Consider the following 21465-nt stretch of genomic DNA (forward strand, 5'->3'; position numbering starts at 1 on the left):
AAAAGGAAAAGAAACTTTATCTTTGGCCTTTTTAAACCATCTCATACAAACCAACTACTTATAGTACAGCTAAGTACATACACACAAAAAAGTTACTGGAATGCTCGGAATAAGATTGTAATTTTTTGTTGTTGTTGTTTTTGCTTTTTTTACAAGGTTTTTTTTTCTCCTTTGAGATTATAATGAACACGGTCACACCACAAATGAAGTCAGAATTAGGACAGAGAAGGCTCCAAAGGCTGGTTTGGTCATCCAAGATCATTAAAAATGGCTGACCCCTAACAGTATGTACAAAAATATAAAATGTAAACAAAAAATACAAACAAATTTTCCTTTTTAAAGTGCTTTTAAGAAAAAAAGCAGGGCCTTGGAAGTTTTGGTTTTTTTCTCCCCTGTTGCAAATTCACGTTGTGGTTTTGGTTGGGTGGTGGTGAGCGCTTGTTATCTGCAGGTGGCGCTGCCCAAAGTGGACGGGTGGGACTCTCTACTCAAAGGTGACCACGTTTAGATTCTGAGACAGGAAGTGGAGGGTGAATAGGTCACTGTGACCTTTTAAAATTTAACTTTTCCTTTTTTGCTGTCTAGTCATCCTCATCGGTCTTCTGCTTCTTGGTGTCAACATCATCATCCTCATCATCTTCAGCTGCCCGTTTGCCTGTAGCTGCCTCGGCCTCCTCATCTTCATCTCCATCTTCTTCCTCACCATCACCTTCTTCCTCTTCCTCCTCCTCCTCCCCACCTTCTTCCTCTTCCTCGTCTACCTCATTGTCAGCCTCCTGTTCCCCATTTTCCTCGTTAGCGTTCCCATTAGCGGGTGCGTCTCTTCCATTTTCTGTTTCCTTCACAACCTCCTTCTTCTCCTTTAAATCCTTGGTGGTGATCTTGGAGCTGGTGTCCACAGCCCAGCCGCGTCTGACATGATGGGGTACGCTGGTGATCCGATACAGAGGATGACAAAGAGTGCGAGAGTTCGCGGACTCTGGCGAGAGAGGTGCCGGAGGAGTCCACAGCGGCGGAGAAGAAGGAGCGCGGCGGAGGTGGCTACTGGGAGCAGAGAGCCGGGGAGCAGAGAGCCGGACCCACCCGGGAACAATGCAAAGATGGTTTTTCAGAGCAGCCAGTGGGGAGATAAGATCATGTGTTTTGCAATCAATTGTACCCTCATTTGCCTTGTTTGGTGTCCCCAGGTGACACAACAGGTAAATGCACTTAGCTGTGGGTTAATGCACCAGAATGCAAAGCCGTTTGAACTGCAAGGTCGGTGGTTCCAGCTCACTAGCTGCTCCTCGGAAACCCTATACAGGGTCACTATGGGTCGGAACCAACTCGACGGCACTTAACAACAACAACAATAGCTGAAAGGAGTCCTGGTGTAGCATTGTAGGATAAGCACTGGACTGCTAACCAAAAGGTTATACAGAATTGTTATGAGTCAGCATTGACTGGACAGTACTTAACAACTAACTAAAAGGTAGGTAGTTTACCCATCAGCACACGGGAAGAAAGACCTGAAGATCTGCTTTTTAAAGGTCACAGCCATGAAAATCCTATGGAGTTCAGTTCTACTATGCAGGATAGGGAATTGCCATGAGTTGGAACCAATTTAACTGCAACTGGTTACGTTTTGGTTTTGCCTTATTTACTGGGAGCTCTGATAGTGTAGTGGCTATGAATCGGGCTGTGAACTTTAAGGTCAGCAGTTCAAAACTACCAGCCGCTCCGCAAGAGAAAGATGAGGCTTCTGTTCCCATAAAGATTTACAGCCTCCGGAAACCCTGTACAGGGTCGCTATGGGTCGGAAATGACTTGATGGCCCTTAACAACAACAACCCTGGTGTAGCACTGTAGGATAAGCACTGGACTGCTAACCGTAAGGCTGGTAGTTCAAACCCACCAACTGCTCTTTGGGAACTCTATATAGGGTCGCTAGGAGTCAGAACCGACTCGATGGCATTTAACAATAACAACAACAGCAACTCTTAATTCATTCAGTTCTGGTTTTATGATCGTCAGTACTGATACTTTAAATGTATTATTTGCAATAGCCTGGAGTATCAGTCAAGATGGGATAGGTATACTGAGGTAACAAACAAATCTTTTATACTTTCCACTATACAGTATTAATTTCAGGATGCAGTTTCTATTTAAGATATTGCTAGCTCTTAAAGCATTTGCTTAGATGTAACAGAAAATGTAACGTAAAGTGATTTGACAGTACTGGGATAAAATGTATCTGCCAAATTCACAGGGCAGGATGTCCTGGATTTGAGACCTGGTTTAGAAGTAAGAAAGGGACAGGACTAGCAAGCCCTATCTCTTTGTGAAGCAGGCCAGCAGACCAAAATCTTCAGAAAAACAAGTTTATTGCAGCATAGAATGCTCCCCGAACAGTGGCGACTGGTTTACCTCGCCACTGAGGATCGTTGAGGAAGTAGTTCTTCCTGGTCCCAGATGCCCTCCCCCAGGAGCAGGCTGATGCCACACTTTACTGATTATCTTAATAAAGAGAATGAATATTCACTTAATTTTTTAGTAAAGGGGTACAAGCTTTTTTTAAGAAAGGGAAGCTACCCCTTTCTGTTTCCTTCATGGTTGACTGCACCTGGTTTTAGTTTCTCTGATTGGCTGGTTCTGCTTGATTTTCTGCTTGTTTTTTTGGCCATTAAGGTTCTTTCCCTTTGTGGTTGATTGGACCTGGTGTTGTTTTTCTCTGTCATGGTCCCAGGTCCTGCTTCCTTTCCCCCTTATTCTTGCCCATAGATTGATTATAAGCCCTTGATGGGCTAGCTGCCCAATTCTTTACCCTGAACCTGTCAACTGACCAAGTCCTACCCTGCCCCCTTAATCTCACCCTGCACTTGTCAGTATCTACCATATCAATAAAAGTTTATGGTCTAAAGTAAACAATATTAAAATAATTTCTGCTTATGAAACATGTCACACATAGTTCAAGGTAATCGTATGGTCATAATTGAGTTAAACTGGAATGTATAATACTGCAAATAAGAAAAGTGTCAGTGAATGTTTTGAAGAATAATACAATTTACAACACTTGGTATACCAAACACCAAACCCAATCCATTGGTGGTGAGTTCATTACAATTCATAAAAACCCTAAAGGACAGAGTGTAACTGCTCCATAGGGTTTCTTAGGTTGTAAATCATTACAGAAAGACTATGCTATCTTTCTTCCTTGGAACAGCTGTTGGAGTGAAACCACCATTTTGATTAACAGCCATGTGCTGCGTTGAATACCTTGTTTTTTTTAATTTCGACATGGTTCAATCATTTAGTTAATTAGGTATGTCTTATGAATGCAGCTTAGAGTTAATAAACATTAACTCTATGAATAAATATTAATTCAATCAGAAAATAATACATTCACTTGCTGAGAGTGGAGTGTTGAAATGCCTAACTTTAAAATGTTTTAGTTGATGTTCTCATGGCACGTTAAAAATTGATGACCATCTAATGGTCTTAAAAAAAAAGTTTCAGTGTAAGTTTTCTGTAACTCTCATTCACTCCTTCTCTTCCTATACCCAGATAAAAAACTAATCTCCTTTTGTTTCATTGGATTTACATTTTCTAGAAATTTCATAGGGTTTTCATGAACATTTGTGTTGACAAAATAATCACAACAATTGACTACAATATTCCAAAGATCATGAAGATGTCACAAAACTGGACAATGTTTTGTTCTGTTATGTATAATATCTGCATGAGTTCAAGCTGACAAAATGGTAACTAATAACAACAGATATTTAATAGAAGTGGGATCATTCAATATTTGTCCTCTTGTATCTGGCTTATTTCTCATAGCATGATGTTTCCAAGGTACCATCATTGTTGTGGTATGTATAGCTGAACATACATGTACACACTACATTTTGTTTATCCGTTCATCTGTTGATGGGCACTTTGGTTTTTATACTTTTTGATTATTGTAAGTAATGGTGCAATAAACTTTGAAGTGCATGTGTCTATTTGAGTCACTGCTTTCAATTCTTTATTAGGAGTAGACATGGTTAGGATTCCTTATGTGGTGCTGTGGGTTAATGTGCTGGACTGCAGGGTCGATTTGAACCACAAGGCTGACAGTTCAAGCTCACCAGATGCTCCTTAGAAACCCTAAACAGGGTTGCTATGGGTTGGAACCAACTTGGAGGCTCTTAACAACAACAGACATGGTTGGGTGATATGATATTATGATGTTTCATCTTTTGAAGTACCAACTAATTCTTTTCCACAGTATCAGCACCATTTTATATGCCCAACAGCAGTGTATTACTTTTCAATTTCTCCACATCCTAACACTTATGATTTTTAATTTTTTTGTTTTGATAATAGCCTGCCAAGTGGATGTGAAGAGATGCATCACTGTTTGTTTGTTTTTTTTTTAAGTTTTTATTATGAATTGAGTGATAGTTTACATGGGAGAACATCCGCTTTACATTCATCTTATCATATTTCATTTCATTGCAATGATTACAGTCCCTTCCATGCATCATCAAATAACCAAAGGCTGGAACTCCAGAGGGTATTGTTGTGAGTCAGTTGTATGAACACAGTTGCTTCCTCCTGTCAGGTGGGGCAAGAGGCAAAAAACAAAACCAGGAAAGCAAAATAGAACAAGCAAAAAAGCAAAGAACAGAATATAATGAAGGCGAAAAATGGGCAGCAACAAGAAAAAAAGAATAAGTAAAACGAGAAAAGAGGGACAGGAAAATAGAGTTGTATAACAGAAAAATGATGTTGTTGTTGTTGTTGTCAGGTGCCATCGAGTCGGAACCGACTCATAGCGACCCCATGCACAGCAGAACGAAACAGTGTTCGATCCTGGGCCAACCTCACTACCGCTGCCACACTTGAGTCCATCAATGATGCCACCTGGCTGATCCATCTCGTTGGGGGTCTTCCTCTCTTTCTCTGACCCTCCACCCTACCCAGCATGACATCCTTCTCCAGCGATTGTGTTTCCTCCAGACAATATGTCCAAAGTAGGAGAGACGAAGCTTAGCCATCCTGGCCTCCAAGGAGCACTCTGGCTGCACTTCTTCCAAAACAGATCTATTGGTTCTTTTGGCAGTCCATGGCACTTTTAGTATTCTCCTCCAACACCACAACTCAAAGGCATCAATTCTTCTACGATCCTCCTTATTCACTGTCCAGCTTTCACATCCATATGAAACTATTGAAAACACAATGGCCTGGGTCAGGTGCACCCTAGTCCTCAAGCTGACATCTCTGCTCTTCAACACTTTAAAAAGTTCCTGTGCAGCAGATTTGCCCAATGCAATACGTCGTCTGATCTCTTGAGTGCTACTTCTGTGAGTGTTGATAGTTGATCCAAGAAGAATGAAGTCCTTGACAAGTTCAATGTTTTCTCCATTGATAAGAATGATAGAGAAAATAAAAGGAAGAGAAAAACCAAACACACAAAACACTAAAAAACCAGCGAGAAGGAGAATGAGAATAGGAGGAAACTAGAGAGTAGTAAAGAAAAATCAAGAGGAAATAAGACGAAGGAGAAGAGGGTGGAAATGATAAACAGGAGAAAAAATAAACAAAAACAGAGATTGTTGTTGTTGATAGGTGCTATCGTGTCATTTTCAACATATAGCAACTCTATGCACAACAGAATGAAACACTATCCAATCTTGCACCATGTTCACAATTGTTAAACTTGAGCCCATTGCTGCTGCCACTATGCCAGTCTGTCTCGTTGGGGGGGGGGGTGTCTTACTTTTTTTCATTGACCCTCCACTTTACCAAACATGATGTTCTTCTTCAGGGACTGGCCCCTCCAAATAACATGTCCAAAGCCATACATAGTATTTTCAGTAGTTTCATAGGCATGTGAAAAGTGGATAATGAACAAGAAAGGCCATAGAAGAATTAATGCACTTAAGTTATGGCAGTGAAGAATATTGACTGAAGGGTTTCCTTGGAAACCCTACATAGGGTCAGTATGAATTGTAACTGACACAGCAGTATTTAACAGCAACAACAACAAGTATGGAGAAGGAGTCGTGTCATTTCTGCTTCTAAAGAGAATTCTGACTATATTTCTTCCAACACAGATATGTTTGTTCTTCTAGCAGTCAATATCCTTCTCCAACACCATAACTCAAGTGCTTTAATTCTTCTATGGCTTTTCTTATTCATTATCCATCTTTCATGTGCATATGAAACTATTGAAAATACTATGACTTGAGTAAGGCACACCTTAGTCCTCAAACTGATATCTTTGCTCTTGAATATTTTAGAAGGTCTTTTGCAGTAGATTTGCCTAATGCAATACATCATTTGATTTCTTGACTAATGCTTCCATGAGTGTTGATTGTGGATCAAAGCAAAATGAAGTCTTTGACAGCTTCAATCTTTTTCCCATTTATCATGATGTCATTTATTGTTCCAATGGTGAAGGTTTTTGTTTTCTTTACATTTAGATACAATCCATACTGAAGGCTGTACTCTTTCAGCTTCATCAGTAGGTATTTTGTCTTTGCTTCCAGCAAGCAAGTTTGTGTCATGTGCATACTGTATGTTTCTAATGAGTCTTTCTTCAGTTCTGATGCCACATTCTCCTTCATGTAACCCAACTTCTCAAATCATTTGCTCATCATACAGATTGAGTAACTATGGTGAAAGAATACAGTCCTTTCCTATGTTCTCTTTCCTGATGTCCAAACATTCATTATGCCCTTGATCTGTGCTGATGACTGCCTTACGTTCTATGTACAGAAAAATAAATATTAAGTGCTCTGGAATACCCACTCTTTGCAAAGTTATTCATAACTTATCATGATCCACACAAAACATAAAAGCCTTTGCATAGTAAATAAAACACAAGTAAATATCTGTATGATATTATCTGAGTGCAGAAAATATCCATCTTAAATAAGAAATAAAATACATCATTCCACGTCCTGTTCTCAATCTGGTTTGAATTTCAGGCAGTTCTCTTGAATTTTGGCAGCCATTTAAAACTTGTCTTCAGAAAAATTTTATTTGTATGCTACATGATTTGGACTTTCCATTTGGTCACTTTTCTTTGGAATGGGCCCAAATTCCACTTGGTTGGCTAGATGAGTGAGCGCCTCAAGTGCTGCATCAATTTGTTGAAATATTTCAATTTGTACTCTGTTAATTCCTGGAGACTTGCTTTTCGCTGCTGCCTTCAGTGTATCTTGAACTTCTTCCTTTAGTACCTCTTGAAATGGTTGAACGTCAACCAATTTTCTTTGATTCAGTGACTCTCTGTATACCTTTCCTCTTCACTTAATGCTTTCTGAATCATTCAATGTTTGCCCACAGAATTGTTGAGTGTGTTCTCTACTTTGGGTTTTCTAACTCAAGGTCTTTTCACATATCATTAAATACTTGGCTTTGTCTTCTTATTTTTTAATGATTTATTGTGAATTCTGTGATTGTTTACAGGGGAGAACATTAGCTTTACATTCATCCTATCATTGCCATGATTACAATCCCTTCCATGCATCATCAACCAACAAAAGGCAAGCCGGCTACTCAGTTGTTATCACACAGCCCCTCTCCCTCTCTGGGTCTAGAGTCCCCAACCGCTCCATCTCTCCACATCATCATCTCTGCCTCCATGTCTGGCATCACTGTTTCTCTGGGTGGGGTCCTGCACTCCGCTCTTCTCCCTTGATGGTCCCAGGGACTTCGCTCCTGGATTGCAAAGTCAATCATTCCCCTGCCTTTGCTACAAAACGTCTACCTTTACATTTCCAACCCTCACAGTCAGTCCTGATAGCAATTATTCACTATTGTACCACAAGACTCCTATCCCCATCTCCTTTCATCAGCCCCGCCCAGACAGATTGTATACTACTCAGTGGAGATTCTACCTTCCTCTGTGCCCTTTGGATCTAGGCTCCCTCTTGAAAGCTTGTAAGTAAGCCAGTCACTTCTTGCCTTTGTAGCACCCCCATTTTGGGTAGCCAATGTCCAAGTTACCCATCCCTGTTTACCCTGTGTATCGAGGGAGTGGGAATGATACTCATGTAAAGATTTGTTCCCTCTTTGGAGCTATTGCATCCATAGATGTAGGTCAAGTTCATCAAATTTTATCAGATTACTCTTTTTTTCTTCTTCAGTTGAGTTCTGATCATCCAGCCACTGAAGCCAGGTCAAGTGGGTATTGTCTGCAAGTGTAGGTGTTCTTGTGCATATCCTCTCGCTTCTTATCAGCTAGATGCTTCACTCTCCACTCTAGTCCTCTGTGGCTATGTCACTGACTCTGGGCCCACAAGTTCCCAGATCTTGCCATACTGCTGGCCAACCAAGTCTCCACCCGAATTCACAGGAGTCTATTGAACATGGTAGGACATAGTTCACAGCTTCATTGCTGTTTTTCCATCACTTCCTCTTATCGGTGACCAACATGGTCACCAGTCAGATCACATGTCTCCTCATGCAATCCACCGTAGTATGACAAATTGACAGACGAGTGGTGGACTTCTTCCTTACTAGGGCCAATAATGTCATCAAAGTATTGGACCAGTGTGATATCTTCTGTAAGGAAAAGGAAATCAAGGTCTCTGAAGACTAAATTATGACATAGTGATGGAAAGTTAATATACCCTTCAGGTAGGGTGTTGAAGGTGCATTATTGCCTCTGGTAGCGTAGTGGTTACGAATTGGGCTGCAAACCGCAAGGTCAGCAGTTTGAAACTACCAGATGTTCTGCAGGAGAAAGATGAGGCTTTCTGCTCCCATAAAGATTTCCAGCCTCGGAAACCCTGTACAGGTTGCTATGAGTCCACGGTACATAACAACAACAACAACAGCAAAAGGCAAAGAAAGAGTTTCTGATGGTGCTTTGAAACTAGAATTGAGAAAAAGGCTTTGGTGAGATCAATAGCTGCACATCAAGTACCAGGAGATGTGTTAATGTGCTCAAGCAATGAAAACACATCTGGAACTGCAGCTCCACTTGGTTAAGTTTGTGATGATCCCCATCATTCTCCAAGACCTATCTGATTTTTGCACAGGCCAACTATGTGAGCTAAATGGGAGTGTGGTGGAAATCACCACCCCTGCATCTTTCAAGTCCTTGATGGTGGCATTAATCTTTGCAATCTGACCATTTTTTTTTCTAGGAAGAGGTAGTTCTAATGACTTCCACTTGGTTTTTCCTAACATAATATCCCTTATCCCACATGTTACAGATCCAATGCAGGGTTTCTTTCAGTTGCTGAATATGTCTATTCTGATTACACATTTGAACAGGAGAAATCAATACAGGATGGGTTTGAGGACCTACTGGACTCACTGTGAGGTTGATCAGAGCTAAAACTCCATTAATAACCTGACCTCCATATGTCCCAACTTTGAGTGGTGGGCCACAATGATGTTTTCGGTTCTCCTGGTATTAGTGTCAATACAGAGTGACTATCCAGTAGTCCCTGAAAAGTCTGATTATTTCCTTTTCCCCAGTGAGCAGTCATTCTTGTAAAAGCCTGTAGATCTCTTTGGAGAAGGTTTGGGGAAAGACTACTGTATACATTTTTGGCGGTGTCATGGGGTCCGTCCTCAGGGTGATCCAACTTACCCTTCATTCAAGGGATTCTGGGTCTGTAAGGTGTCTTTGTGTGGCTCTGTAACATAAGCACTCAACCACATGGTTGGTTGGAACCACAAGGTTGGTGGTTCAAACTCACCAGCCTCTCCTCAACACTCTATAAAGGGTTGTTATGAGTCAGAACTGACTCTACAGCACTTAACAACAACAAAGTGGTTTATGTCTGGGAATTGATTGAGGAGCCTCTGACAATTCAAGTTTGACTACTATTCACTTACCTAAAATTCTTCCACTTTTACATATCAAGTAAATATTCAGTAGGTTTCCCATCTATTTCACTTCTAAGGACATTCTGTTTAAGTGACTAGTGCCATAAGTGCACAAGAGCCAGACTATTCTGATTACTGCTTTAACTATGCTCATTTTGTTTTTGTAGATTTATTGAGTGTCGTTGAGTTGGTTCTGACCCACAGTGACCCTGTATAGGGTTTCTGAGGAGTGACTGGTGAGCTAGAACCACTGACCTTGCTGTTCAAACTAACTGTGCAGTCCAGTGCACTACACCAGGATTCCTTTTGCAGACTGAGTACTGACAATTGGCCTCTACCACCAGGATGTTTAATCAACCCCATTGTAGTTAGGTACCCTAATTCAATTAGGGTAGCTCCCACTGTCAGCTGTCAGATCTGATTTGCACAAAATTACAACCACAGAAGTCTTCAAGGAGGCTGGGGTTCCTTTCACAAATTTGTTCTTCACTGTTGTGGTAAAAAATGTGTCCTCTAGGCACTCTATGTGTGTGTCTTTGGGTCTATTCAGATAAATCCACTCTAACATTCCCATTTTCCTAGCTCTTTGGATACCTTCTTCTACTGTATACCAAGGCAGGTCTGGTACTTCAGCTTGATTTAATGTAGGCCACATGCTTCAGTGAACCAACCAAATAAACTTAGTCCCTCTCCCAACCTCTGCAGCTGAAAATGAAAAATACTTACTCAGTGGGCCCACATAAATAAACTCAGACTGACCCAACTTTGTGTTCCTTGCACCATTAATCCACACCCTTAATAGCCATTCCCACACATTGTCCCGCATCCTGATGTTGCACTGTAGGATAAGCTATGAACTTATAACCACAAGGTTGATGGTGCAAACCCACCAGCTGCTCCTTGGAAACCCTGTATAGAATCGCTATGAGTCAGAACTGACTCAGCAGCACTTAACAACAACAACAACACATTCTCCAGGTTTCTATTTGTACATATTAGAAAAATCAAGCAGTTCTTTTGGAGTGTAGCATACCTCTTTCTGTGTCACAATTTGTACTTCATTTTTGGGGGGATTTCTGGTACTTACGTCTAGTTGTTGTTGTAGTTAAGTGCCGTTAAGTCAATTCCGACCCATAGCGATCCTGTATAGGAGTTCTGAGGAGCAGTTCAAAGCGACTTTGCAGTCCAGTGCATTAACCCACAGCACCACACCAGAGCTCCATAAGTCTAGTTATAGGTCTAGAAATAATAATTAGAAGTGATTTTATCTCCTGGGAATATTCAATAATGTCTTGTAAAACATTTGCCTTAGGCGATGCCTCAGATAATTTCCTAAGTACCACGTCAGACATTGACTTATCAGGCACACGTTGGTTAATTTAATTACTAGATGCTAATAAGACTGATTCTGCTGACAGAAGTTATTCAATGGAATTTACAGGGTCTTTGTTCCCAGCTTCCTGGTTATCTGCCCATATGTTCCATCACAAGTTTTAGGACCCCATTTCTTCCCAATAAATGCCCTCACTTTAACATCAGATACTATTTGAGGTTGGAGATTCAGCGGGCATAATTTATCCACTCTTACAATAAAACTCTAAGTTTGATTTTCCGGAATATCAGCTTTATTCCTGGTGTGGTGCTGTAGGATCAGCACTGGACTGCGAACAATGTCAGCTAGGTTCAAACCCATCAGCTGCTTCTCAGAAACCCTATACAGGGTTGCTGAGTCAGAACCGACTTGATGACACTCAACAACAACACCACCATAAGAAGTAAGGTTTTCTTTCAGAGCACAAGTGGAAACTGTGAGGTCTTATATATGGCATTTGAAATGTGATGCTTTTGTCCTGAACTTATCTCTTTCCTTTACCATTTGATATATTGTAATTTGGATGACTCAACTAGTTTATCTATACTTCTTATCCGGACAAAATTGCAGAAAGTATCAAACATACAATCACCCAGATCTTTGCTTCTCTCTAATATGTGGACTATTGGTGGTGACATTTTGTGTATTAATATTGCCACCTCACACCATGGATTAGAAGCAAACTCACCCTCCCTACTAGTGGAAGCCGAGTTAACAGTGCCTTTAAAATCAGCAGACCTGAGAACCAATTAAGAAAACTTATCCTTATGATTAGAACCCCACTCTTGGTACCACGTGTCTTAGACATGTTTATCTAGAAAAGCAAAACCAGTGAAGCTTATGTATGTATATTATATGTGTGTATATATAAAGATAAGTTTATCTCAAGGAAAAAGCTCACACAGTTCTAGAGGTGGGCAAATTCCAAATCTGTATTTCTAATGAACCAAAATCTGCAGGTCAAATGACAAGCAGACAGATTGGGCAGGTAAGATGGCAGGCTGCTGATGACTTCCAGGATTAGCATGTAATAGAGCAGTCACTGGCTCAAGTCCCAAAACCTGAAGGTTGAATGACAAGCTAGATGCAGGATCCAGACCCAGCAGAAAGCACAAAAGCCTTGCCTGAGTGTTCAAGATACTGAAGGAGGTCATGCCCCTGAAGAAATTTCCTTTCAATTGATTGACTGCTCACAGTAGATCTCATTATATAGTTGACTGCATTATATTAGATCTCATCATGGGGGTTACTACGCATTAACTGTCAAACCAGTGAGAATCCTGGCACAGTCAGGTTGACCCAAAACTTTAACTATCACAACGACTCTATGCACAATAGAATGAAGCATTGCCCAGTCCTGTGCCATCCTCACCATTGTTGTCATCAGTGTGCCAATCAATTCCACTGGCAGTGTCTTCCTCTTTTCATTGACCCTCCACTTTTCTGAAACTAATATCCTTCCCCAAGGACTAGTCCCTCCTGACAACATGTCCAAAGCACATGAGACAAAAGCTCAGCATTCTTGCTTCCAAGGAGCATTATGACTGTACTTCTTCCAAGAACGGTGCATTTGTTCTTCTGGCAGTCCATGGCATTTTCAATATTTTTCTCTAACACCATAATTAAAATGCATTGATTCTTGTACAGTCTTCCTTATTCATTGTCAAACTTTCACAGACACATGTGGCCACCTTAATTCTCAAAGTGACATCTTTGCTCTATAACTCTTGAAAGAGGTTTTTTGCAGCAGATTTGTTTAATGAATTTTATCATTTGATTTCATGTTGCTGTTTCTATGTGCATTGATTAAATTTTTGACAACTTCAATTTTTTTTTCTCCATTTAGCATGATGTCATTCATTGGTCCACTTATGAATATTTTTGTTTTCTTTACATTGAGGTTCAATCCATGCTGAAAGCTGAAGCCTTTGATCTTCATCAGTAATCAACAAACATGGTTGTGTCATCTGCATATTGGAGGTTGTTAAGGAGTCTTCCTCTTGTTATAATCCAGCCTCTTGGTTATTTACTCAGAATACAGATTGAATATGTTGAAAGGATTCAACCCTGGCACACATCTTCCCTAATTTAAAACCATTCAGTATGCCCTTGTTCTGTTTGAACCATTGCCTTTTGGTCTTTATAAGAGCAACTAAGCATTCTGGAATGCCCATTCTTTGAAATGCTATTCATAGTTAGTTATGTTGTACACAGTTGAATGCTTTTGTATAGTCAATAAAACTCAAGTAAACTTCTTTTTGGTATTCTCTGCTTTTAGCTAAGATCCATCTGATGTCAGGATTGGTATATCTCATTCCAAGTCCTCTTCTCATTCTGGCTTGACTTTACGGCAGGTCCCTGGTGATATACTGCTACATTCATTTAACTTATCTTCAGCAACATTTTATTTGTATGTGATATTAATAGTATTGTCAGATGATTTCCGCATTCTGTTAGGTAACCTTTCTTTGAAATGGGTACAAATATGGATCTCTTCCAAACGTTTGGGCTTTTTTCTAAATTTCTTTGTATAGGCGAGTGAGTACCTCCAGTACTGCATTTGTTTGTTGAAACTTTTGAATTTGTATTCTGTCAATTCCTTGAGCATTGATTTTTGCCAATATTTTTAGTGTAGCTTGGACTTCTGCCTTCAATACCATCAGTTCTTAATCATATAAAATCTCTTGAAATGACTGAATATCACCCAATTCATTTTGGTATACTGACTCTGTGTATTCCTTTTATTTATTTATTTATTTTGATGCTTCCTTCATCATTCTATATTTTACCCATGTAACCAGATGCTTGAATTTTTTTCTTCAGTTCTTTCAATTTGAAAAATGCTGGGTGTGTTCTTCCCTTTTGGTTTTCTAACTCCAGTTCTTTGCACACTTCATTTTGATACTTCGCTTTGCCTTCTCAAGTTGATCTTTGAAATGCTCTGTTCTGCTCTTTCGTTTCATCATTTCTTCCAGTTGTTTCAGCTTCTCTACTTCCAAGAGCAGGTTTCAGAGTCTCTTCTGACATCTGGTCTGATCTTTCTTTCCTGTCTTTGTAATGACCTTTTGCTTTCTTCCTGTGTGATTTTTTAAAAAGTGTTTATTGTTAATTGAGTGATATTTTACATGGAAGAACATCAGCTTTACATTCATCCTATCGTATTTCATTTCATTGCAATGGTTACAATCCCCTCCATGCATCATCATTCAACAACATTTGCTTCCATTCCCTCTGTTTTTTTTTGGGTTTTTTTTTAACTACACCCAAGCACTCAGGAATATATAACCATTCAAACAACCAAAGGGTATACCCTGCAAGCCTGCCTCCCCTCCGGCTGCTAGCACACAGCCCCTCTCCCTCCTTGAGTCCAGGGTCCCCAGCCGCTCCATCTCTCCACATCATCCTCTCTGTCTCTATCTCTGGTGTCACTGCTTCTCGGGATAGGTTCCCACATTCTGCCCTTGATGGTCCCAGGGTCCTCCGCTCCTGGACAGCAAGATCAACCACTTCCCTCTTTTTGTTACAAAACTTCTACCTTTACATTTGCAACATTCACAATCAGTCCTTAGAGCACTTATTCACTATTGAATCACGAGAGTCTTATCCCCATCTCCTTTTACTAGCCCTGTCCAGACAGGTTGGAAACCACTCAATGGAGATTCTACCTTCCCCTGAACCCTCTGAAACTAGGCTCCCTCTTGAAAGCTTGTAAGCCAGTCACTTCGTGCCTTTGTAGCCACCCCACCCCACCCCATTTTAGGTAACTAATGTCTAAGTTGCCTATCCCTGTTAACCCTGTGTACCGAGGGGGTAGGAATGATCCTTGCTGTAAAGATTCATCCCCCCTTTTGAGCTACTACTAGGTCAAGTTCATAAAATTGTAGTGGATTACATTTTTTCCCTCTTCTTTCTTTCTCTAGTCAAGTTCTGATCATCCAGCCATGGGTACTATCTGCAAGTATGGGTGTTCTTGTGCATCTATCTCCCCTCACTTCATATCAGCTGGACGCTTCCTGTATGATGTTTTTAAAATCATCCCAAACTCTTTGTGTTTTCAGTCATTAGTGTCTAATGCATCACACCTACTCTTGAGATGGTTTCTAAGTTAAGGTGGGATATACTCAAGGCCATATTTAGGCTCTCATAGAATCATTTTCATTTTCTTCAGCTTCAATTTGAATTTACATATGAGCAATTGGTGGTTTGTTCCACTCTTGACCCCTGGCCTTGTTTTGGCTGATGATATTTGTCTTTTCACAGATGTAGTCAATTTGATTCCTGTATTTTCAATATGGTGAGGTCCGCCTGTATAGTTGCCTTTTGTGTTGTTGGAAAAAGGTATTTGTAATGAAGAAGTCACTGGTCTGGTAAAATTCTATCATGGGATCTCCAACTTTGTTTCTATTACTAAGGTCATATTTCCCAACTACTTATCCTTCCTCATTATTTTCAACTTTTGAATTCCAATCACCAGTAATTATCAATGGATCTTTTTCTTTTTTAAAGCTTTTATTGTGAATTGAGTGATAGTTTACATGGAGAACATCAGTTTTACACTCATCCTATTGTATTTTGTTTCATTGCAATGATTACAATCCCCTGCGTGCATCATCACTCAACAGTATTTGCTTCTATTCTCTCGGAGGTTTCTTTTTCATGTACACAAAAACAGGAATGTATAATAATTTAAGCAACCAAAAAGCATATTCTGCAAGCCTGCCTCCTGGCCGCCAGCATACAGCTTTTCTTTTTCCATGAGTCTAGAGTCCTCAGCTGCTATATCTCTCCATGTCATCATCTCTGCCTTCATCTCTGGTGTTGCTGCTTCTCTGGATAGGATTCCACATTCCGCTCATGCTCTTCTTCCTTGATAGTCCTAGGGTCCTCTGTTCCTGGAATGTTAGATTGGCTACTCCCCCCTTTACATTACAAAACTTCTACCTTTACAGTTGTGACAATCACAATTAGTCATGATAACAATTACTCACTATATCAATGCATCTTGATTGAATGTTTGATCAATTTCAAATGAAGAAATTGGTACAATTCTAAAATTTCATCATCACTGGCTTTCATGGTTGGTGAATAAATTTTTATGATAGTAGCATTAACTAACCTTCCCTTTGTTGTTGTTAACTACCATCGAGCCGGTTCTAACCCATAGGGTTTACAAGGAGCAGCTGGCTAGGTTGAACCGCTGACCTTGTGGTTCAAAGCAACTTTGCAGTCCAGCGCATTAACCCACAGCTCCCCACCTTTCTTTTAGGCATATGGGTATTATCCTATCAGTGACAGCATTGTACTTTCAAGCTAGATCTTGACATGCTCTTTTTGACAATGAATGTGATGTCATTCTTCAGTTTGTTGTTCCAGGCATAATACGTCACATGATTGTCTGATTAGAAATGACCAATGCAACTCAATTTCAGCTCACTGTGCCCAGGATGGGGTCCTAGTGTAGCGCTGTAGGATACGCACTGGATTACTAACTGCAAGGTTGGCAGTTCAAACCCATTAGCTGCTTCTTGGAAATCTTATATAGAGTTGCTACGAATCGGAACCGATTCAATGCAACAGGAAGGTTAGTTAATGCTACTATTATTAAAATTTATGCATTCCATTTCATTTTTTACAACTTCCAATTTGCATATATTCATACATTATATATTCCACATTTGATTATTAAGAAATGTTTGCAGCTATTTCTTCTCATTTTGAGTTGTGCCCATCAGCAAATGAAGGTCTTGAAAGCTTTGCTCTGTTCATGTCACTACGATCAACTCTAATTTGAGGAGGCAGCTTTTCCTCAGTTATATTTTGAGTACCTTCCAACCTGAGGGCTTATCTTTAGGAATTATATCAGATAGTGTTCTGCTGCTCTTCATGGAGTCCTGGTATGGCACTGTAAGATAAGCACTAGACTGCAAGGTTTCCTGGGAAACCCTATCCAGGGTCGCTGTGAATCACAACCAACTCGATGGCACTTAACAACAACAACCTTTCAGAAGTGGTCTGCCTCTTCTTCTTCCTAGTCTGTCTTAGTCTTGAATCTCTACTGAGACCTGTCCAGCATGGGTGACCCTGGTGGTATTTAATATAGCAGTGGACTAGCATGCAGCATCACAACATCATATAAGTCACTGCAGTATGACAAACTGACAGAAGTATGAACAAATCTGTGTTGGAAGAGATAGGGTCAGAATGCTCCTTAGAAGTAAGGATTGCCAAGACTTCCTATTGCTTATTTTAGACATGTTATCAGGAAGGGCCAGTTTCTTCAGAAACACATCCAGCTCGGTAAAGTTGAAGGTCAGTGAAAAAGAAGAAGACCCTTAATGAGATGGAGTGACACAGTGGCAGCAACAATGGGCTCAAGCAGAGCAATAATTTTGAGAATTATTGTGGTTCCTTCTGTTGTACATGGGGTCACTCTGAGTTGGAACTGATTCTATGGCACCAAACAACAATAGTACCAGGGTTTGGCAGAAGGGAAGTAGTAAGGGAGAATCATTGTTTAGGGGATACTGGGCTTTAGTTAAGAGTGATGGAAAATTTGGAAACGGGTAGTGATGATGGTTGAACATAATGAAAATCAATAATGTCACTGAATTTTATTTACAAAAATGTTGAAATGGCATGTTTTGTTATATAGATATATGTTTACGGTAGAAGTAAGGGAGTGCAGTGGGTCTGTAGGATAAGCACTGGGCAAAGACTTGATCAGACATTTCACTAATAGGGTCTTTATGAGTCAGAATCAACTTGATGACAATGGTTTTTTATAGGAGCCTTGGTGAACGTGATTAAAGTGCACAAGTGCTTACTGAAAGGTCAGACAGAATTCACCAGCCACTCTTTAGGAAAAGATATATAAGTCTGCTTCTGTAAAGATTTCAACCTTGGAAACACTATGGGGCAGTTTTACTCTGTTCTCTAGCGTCACTATGAGTCAGAATGGGTTTGGTTTTTAGTTAGGGATGGGAGTGACTGGAAAGGGGCCTTTATTGCTTATAGAACATTGAGTTTCAATTTATGGTAATGGAAAAATCACACTGATAAAGGGTAGGATTGCACAGCCATAAGGCTTGCTGCAATAAGCCTATGAAAAATTGAATTGACAAAACTTATGTAGTGCTTTGGGTTATAGCACTGGATCAAAAGGTCGGTTTTAACCACAAGGTCAGCGGTTCAAACTCAGCAGTCACTCCTTGGAAAGCCTATACAGGGTCACTATGATTCAGAATCAACTCGCTGGCACTTAACAACAACAGCATGTAATAAATAAATTTGCAACAACAAGAATACCAACAAATAAGCAGCTGCTGAGGGTGCTTACGTACAACCAAACAGCTCATGGGTTTGGGTTTCTTAGTTTGGAGGTTTACGGTCATGATTTCAAGGCTATCCTAGTTAATTGCCCTAATACTGTGTGTGGGGGGGGCGGGGGTTAGTGCTTCTGTTCCTCTTCCTAGAATGTTGCATTGTGCCTTGGGTCTTAAAAGTTTGCATGTGGACATCCAAGGTACAATTAGTCTCTATTTGCCTGGAGCAACAGAGAGAGAAGGAGAGTCAGGAGTAAAAGATAGGATGTGTGGCAATGAACAATTGCCTCTCTTATCATGAGACCAGAAGAAGGGTGCCTGGCTACTGTTAATGAATGTTTTGGTGAAGATTCTATAGGCAAATCCTCATGAAAATGGAGAAAATGCTCAAAATTCTCATGGATTCCGGAGTTTCTGGACCTATGATGGTCGAATGAACCCCCAAAGCTATTGCCCTGAGATAATCCTTAAATCTTAAGCCAAAAATATCCCCTGAAGCCTTCTAAAAGCCTAATAATGTTGTTGTTGATTGAGTGGCACTGTAGGATAAACATTGGACAGCAGTTCAAACTTACCAGCTGCTCCTTAGAAATCCTATAGAGGATCCCTATGAGTCGGAACCAACTCGATGGCACTAGCAACAACAGCAGTCTTCTTTCACAGTTTCCACAGAGCCATCTCCTAAATTCAGGAAAAGAAAACAAAACAGAAGTCTTCATGAAAGAACTCCGCTGAACTCCACAAGAACTTCCTCTCTTAAATTTATCCATATTTATCTTCTCTTTATATGGTTTAAAATTTTACCCCCTTCTCCCATAGGTGATTTAAACCCAACAAAATACCATATTCTTTTCTTAGTATATCATAGATGCTAGAAGGCAGTATGGTCTTTAGAATCAGGCTGTTTGGATTTGAATGCGAGTCACTATTTACTATTGTATGATCTTGGCTGAGTCACTGAGTCTTGATAAATTTTGATTTTGTATTTGTTAAATACAGTGACAAAGTATCTTCTTGACAGGAAGAAAGGGAAGATGAGAAGAAAAAATACATATAAAACAAATGGAAGATTACCTGGAAACTAAAGACACTCAACAAAAGTGAGTTTTTATCAAATAAATGCAATTCAACTAGCAAATATGGGTAGAGAATAGGGAGAGCTTATAAAAAAAAAAAAAAAAAAGAACTGTGTTCTGTAACGATATTGGTGGTACTAGTACTGGGGCTACTATATGTGATGTTGTGTAGGTGGGGTACATCAAATGAATAATTTTTAAAATTTCTAGTTCTATTATCCTCTGTATCATTGAGAAGCAACCTAGTCGGTTTGGCAGAAATGTATGCAATTGGCTTGCTGTATCTTGTCATACCATATAATAAAGAAGCCATCAAATACTATTAGCATAATCTCAAAAGCATTTTAAACACAACTTGATGAGGCTCTCAATTGGTTGAAGATGACATCATATGAGCACTGTTAAAAATAATAACTGAAAGTGTGTAAAAAACATAAAATATATGTAAATTAAATATTTCATAATTATTCTTTAAAATTACCCTTACTTGTCATCTTTGAAGGTTTCTAGACAACTGATTTATTATTTGGAAACCCCTAAATAAAGGGACAGAATCACTTTCCCTACCTTTGCTGTACACATTATACCTCTAAGGAACAAAATTGTTGAAGAAGGGTCATTTTACGTTAAATGGTTAATAAAGGAAGAAAGCTAAGTAGAAGTATAATATCATGATTTTACAACTACTAAGGAGCTCTGGTAGAGTAGTGGTTACGAATCGGGCTGCAAACCTTAAGGTCAGCGGTTCGAAACTACCAGCTGCTCCGAGGGAGAATGACGAGGCTTTCTACTCCCGTAAAGATTTACACCCTTGGAAACCCTGTACAGGGTCGCTATGGGTCGGAACCGACTCGACGGCACTTAACAACAACAACAACAATGAAATAGTTCTCTCAATTATCACTAAGTCCCGCTAACTGGGGTGGTGCTGTAGGATAAGCACTGGACCCCAAGGTCGGTTTGAACTGCAAGGTCAGCAGTTCAAATTCACCAGCTGCTCCTTGGAAACCCTATACAGGGCCACTAACAACATTTAAAAAGTCCTGGTGTGGCACTGTAGGATAAGCATTGAACTGCTAATTACAAAGGCAGGAGTTCAAACCCACCAGCTGCTTCTCAGAAACCCTTTACAGAGTCACTATGAGTTGGAATTGACTCAATGGCACTTCAAATGAAGCAAGGGAGAGAGATGGGGCTCTCTGCTCATATAGATTTACAGCCTCAGAAACCCTATACAGGGCTGCTATGAGCTGGAATCAACTGGATGGCAGTGGGTTTGGTTTGGGTTTGGGTCACATACAGGACACAGAGAGACATTCGGGGTGACTGGTGAGGTGGGTTCTACTTATTTATTTATTTATTTATTTATTTATTTATTTATTTATTATTGTGAACTGAGTGATAGTTTACATGGGAGAACATTGGCTTTACACCATTGCAATGATTACAATCTCCTCCATGTATCATCATTCAAAAGTATTTGCTTCCATTCCCTCTGTTTTTCTTTTGTTTTTTGGGGGGGAGGGGGAGATGTACACAAACACACTCAGGAATATATAATAATTTAAACCACCAAAGGGCACATTCTGCAAGTCAGCACTCAGTCCCTCTCTTTCCATGAGTCTAGAATCCTCAGCTGCTCCCTCTCTCCATGTCCTCATCTCTATTTCCATCTCTGGCGTCTGCACATTCCGCCTGTGCTCCTCTCCCTTGATGGTCCTAGGGTCCTCTCTTTCTGTACTGTAAGATTCACTACTTCCCCATTTTTGATACAAAACTTCTACTTTAACAGTTGTGACAGTCGCAATTAATCACAAAAACAGTTACTCACTATTGAATCGTAAGAATCATATCCCCATCTCACCAGACCTGTCTAGAC

General features: G+C 40.1%; 1 protein-coding gene across 1 annotated transcript; it reads right to left on the reverse strand.

Annotated features, from left to right (window-relative positions):
• Positions 1-581: 581 nt before the first annotated feature.
• Positions 582-10642, reverse strand: LOC102837942 (proline-, glutamic acid- and leucine-rich protein 1-like). Its single transcript, XM_006876357.1, has 2 exons — positions 10543-10642; positions 582-1213 (listed from the first exon to the last, which is right to left on the reverse strand). Exons 1-2 carry the CDS (start codon positions 10640-10642, stop codon positions 582-584), a joined length of 732 nt encoding a protein of 243 aa, XP_006876419.1.
• Positions 10643-21465: the final 10823 nt, after the last annotated feature.

Source organism: Chrysochloris asiatica, unplaced genomic scaffold, assembly GCF_000296735.1.
Source record: "Chrysochloris asiatica unplaced genomic scaffold, ChrAsi1.0 scaffold00375, whole genome shotgun sequence".
Lineage (NCBI taxonomy): Eukaryota > Metazoa > Chordata > Mammalia > Afrosoricida > Chrysochloridae > Chrysochloris > Chrysochloris asiatica.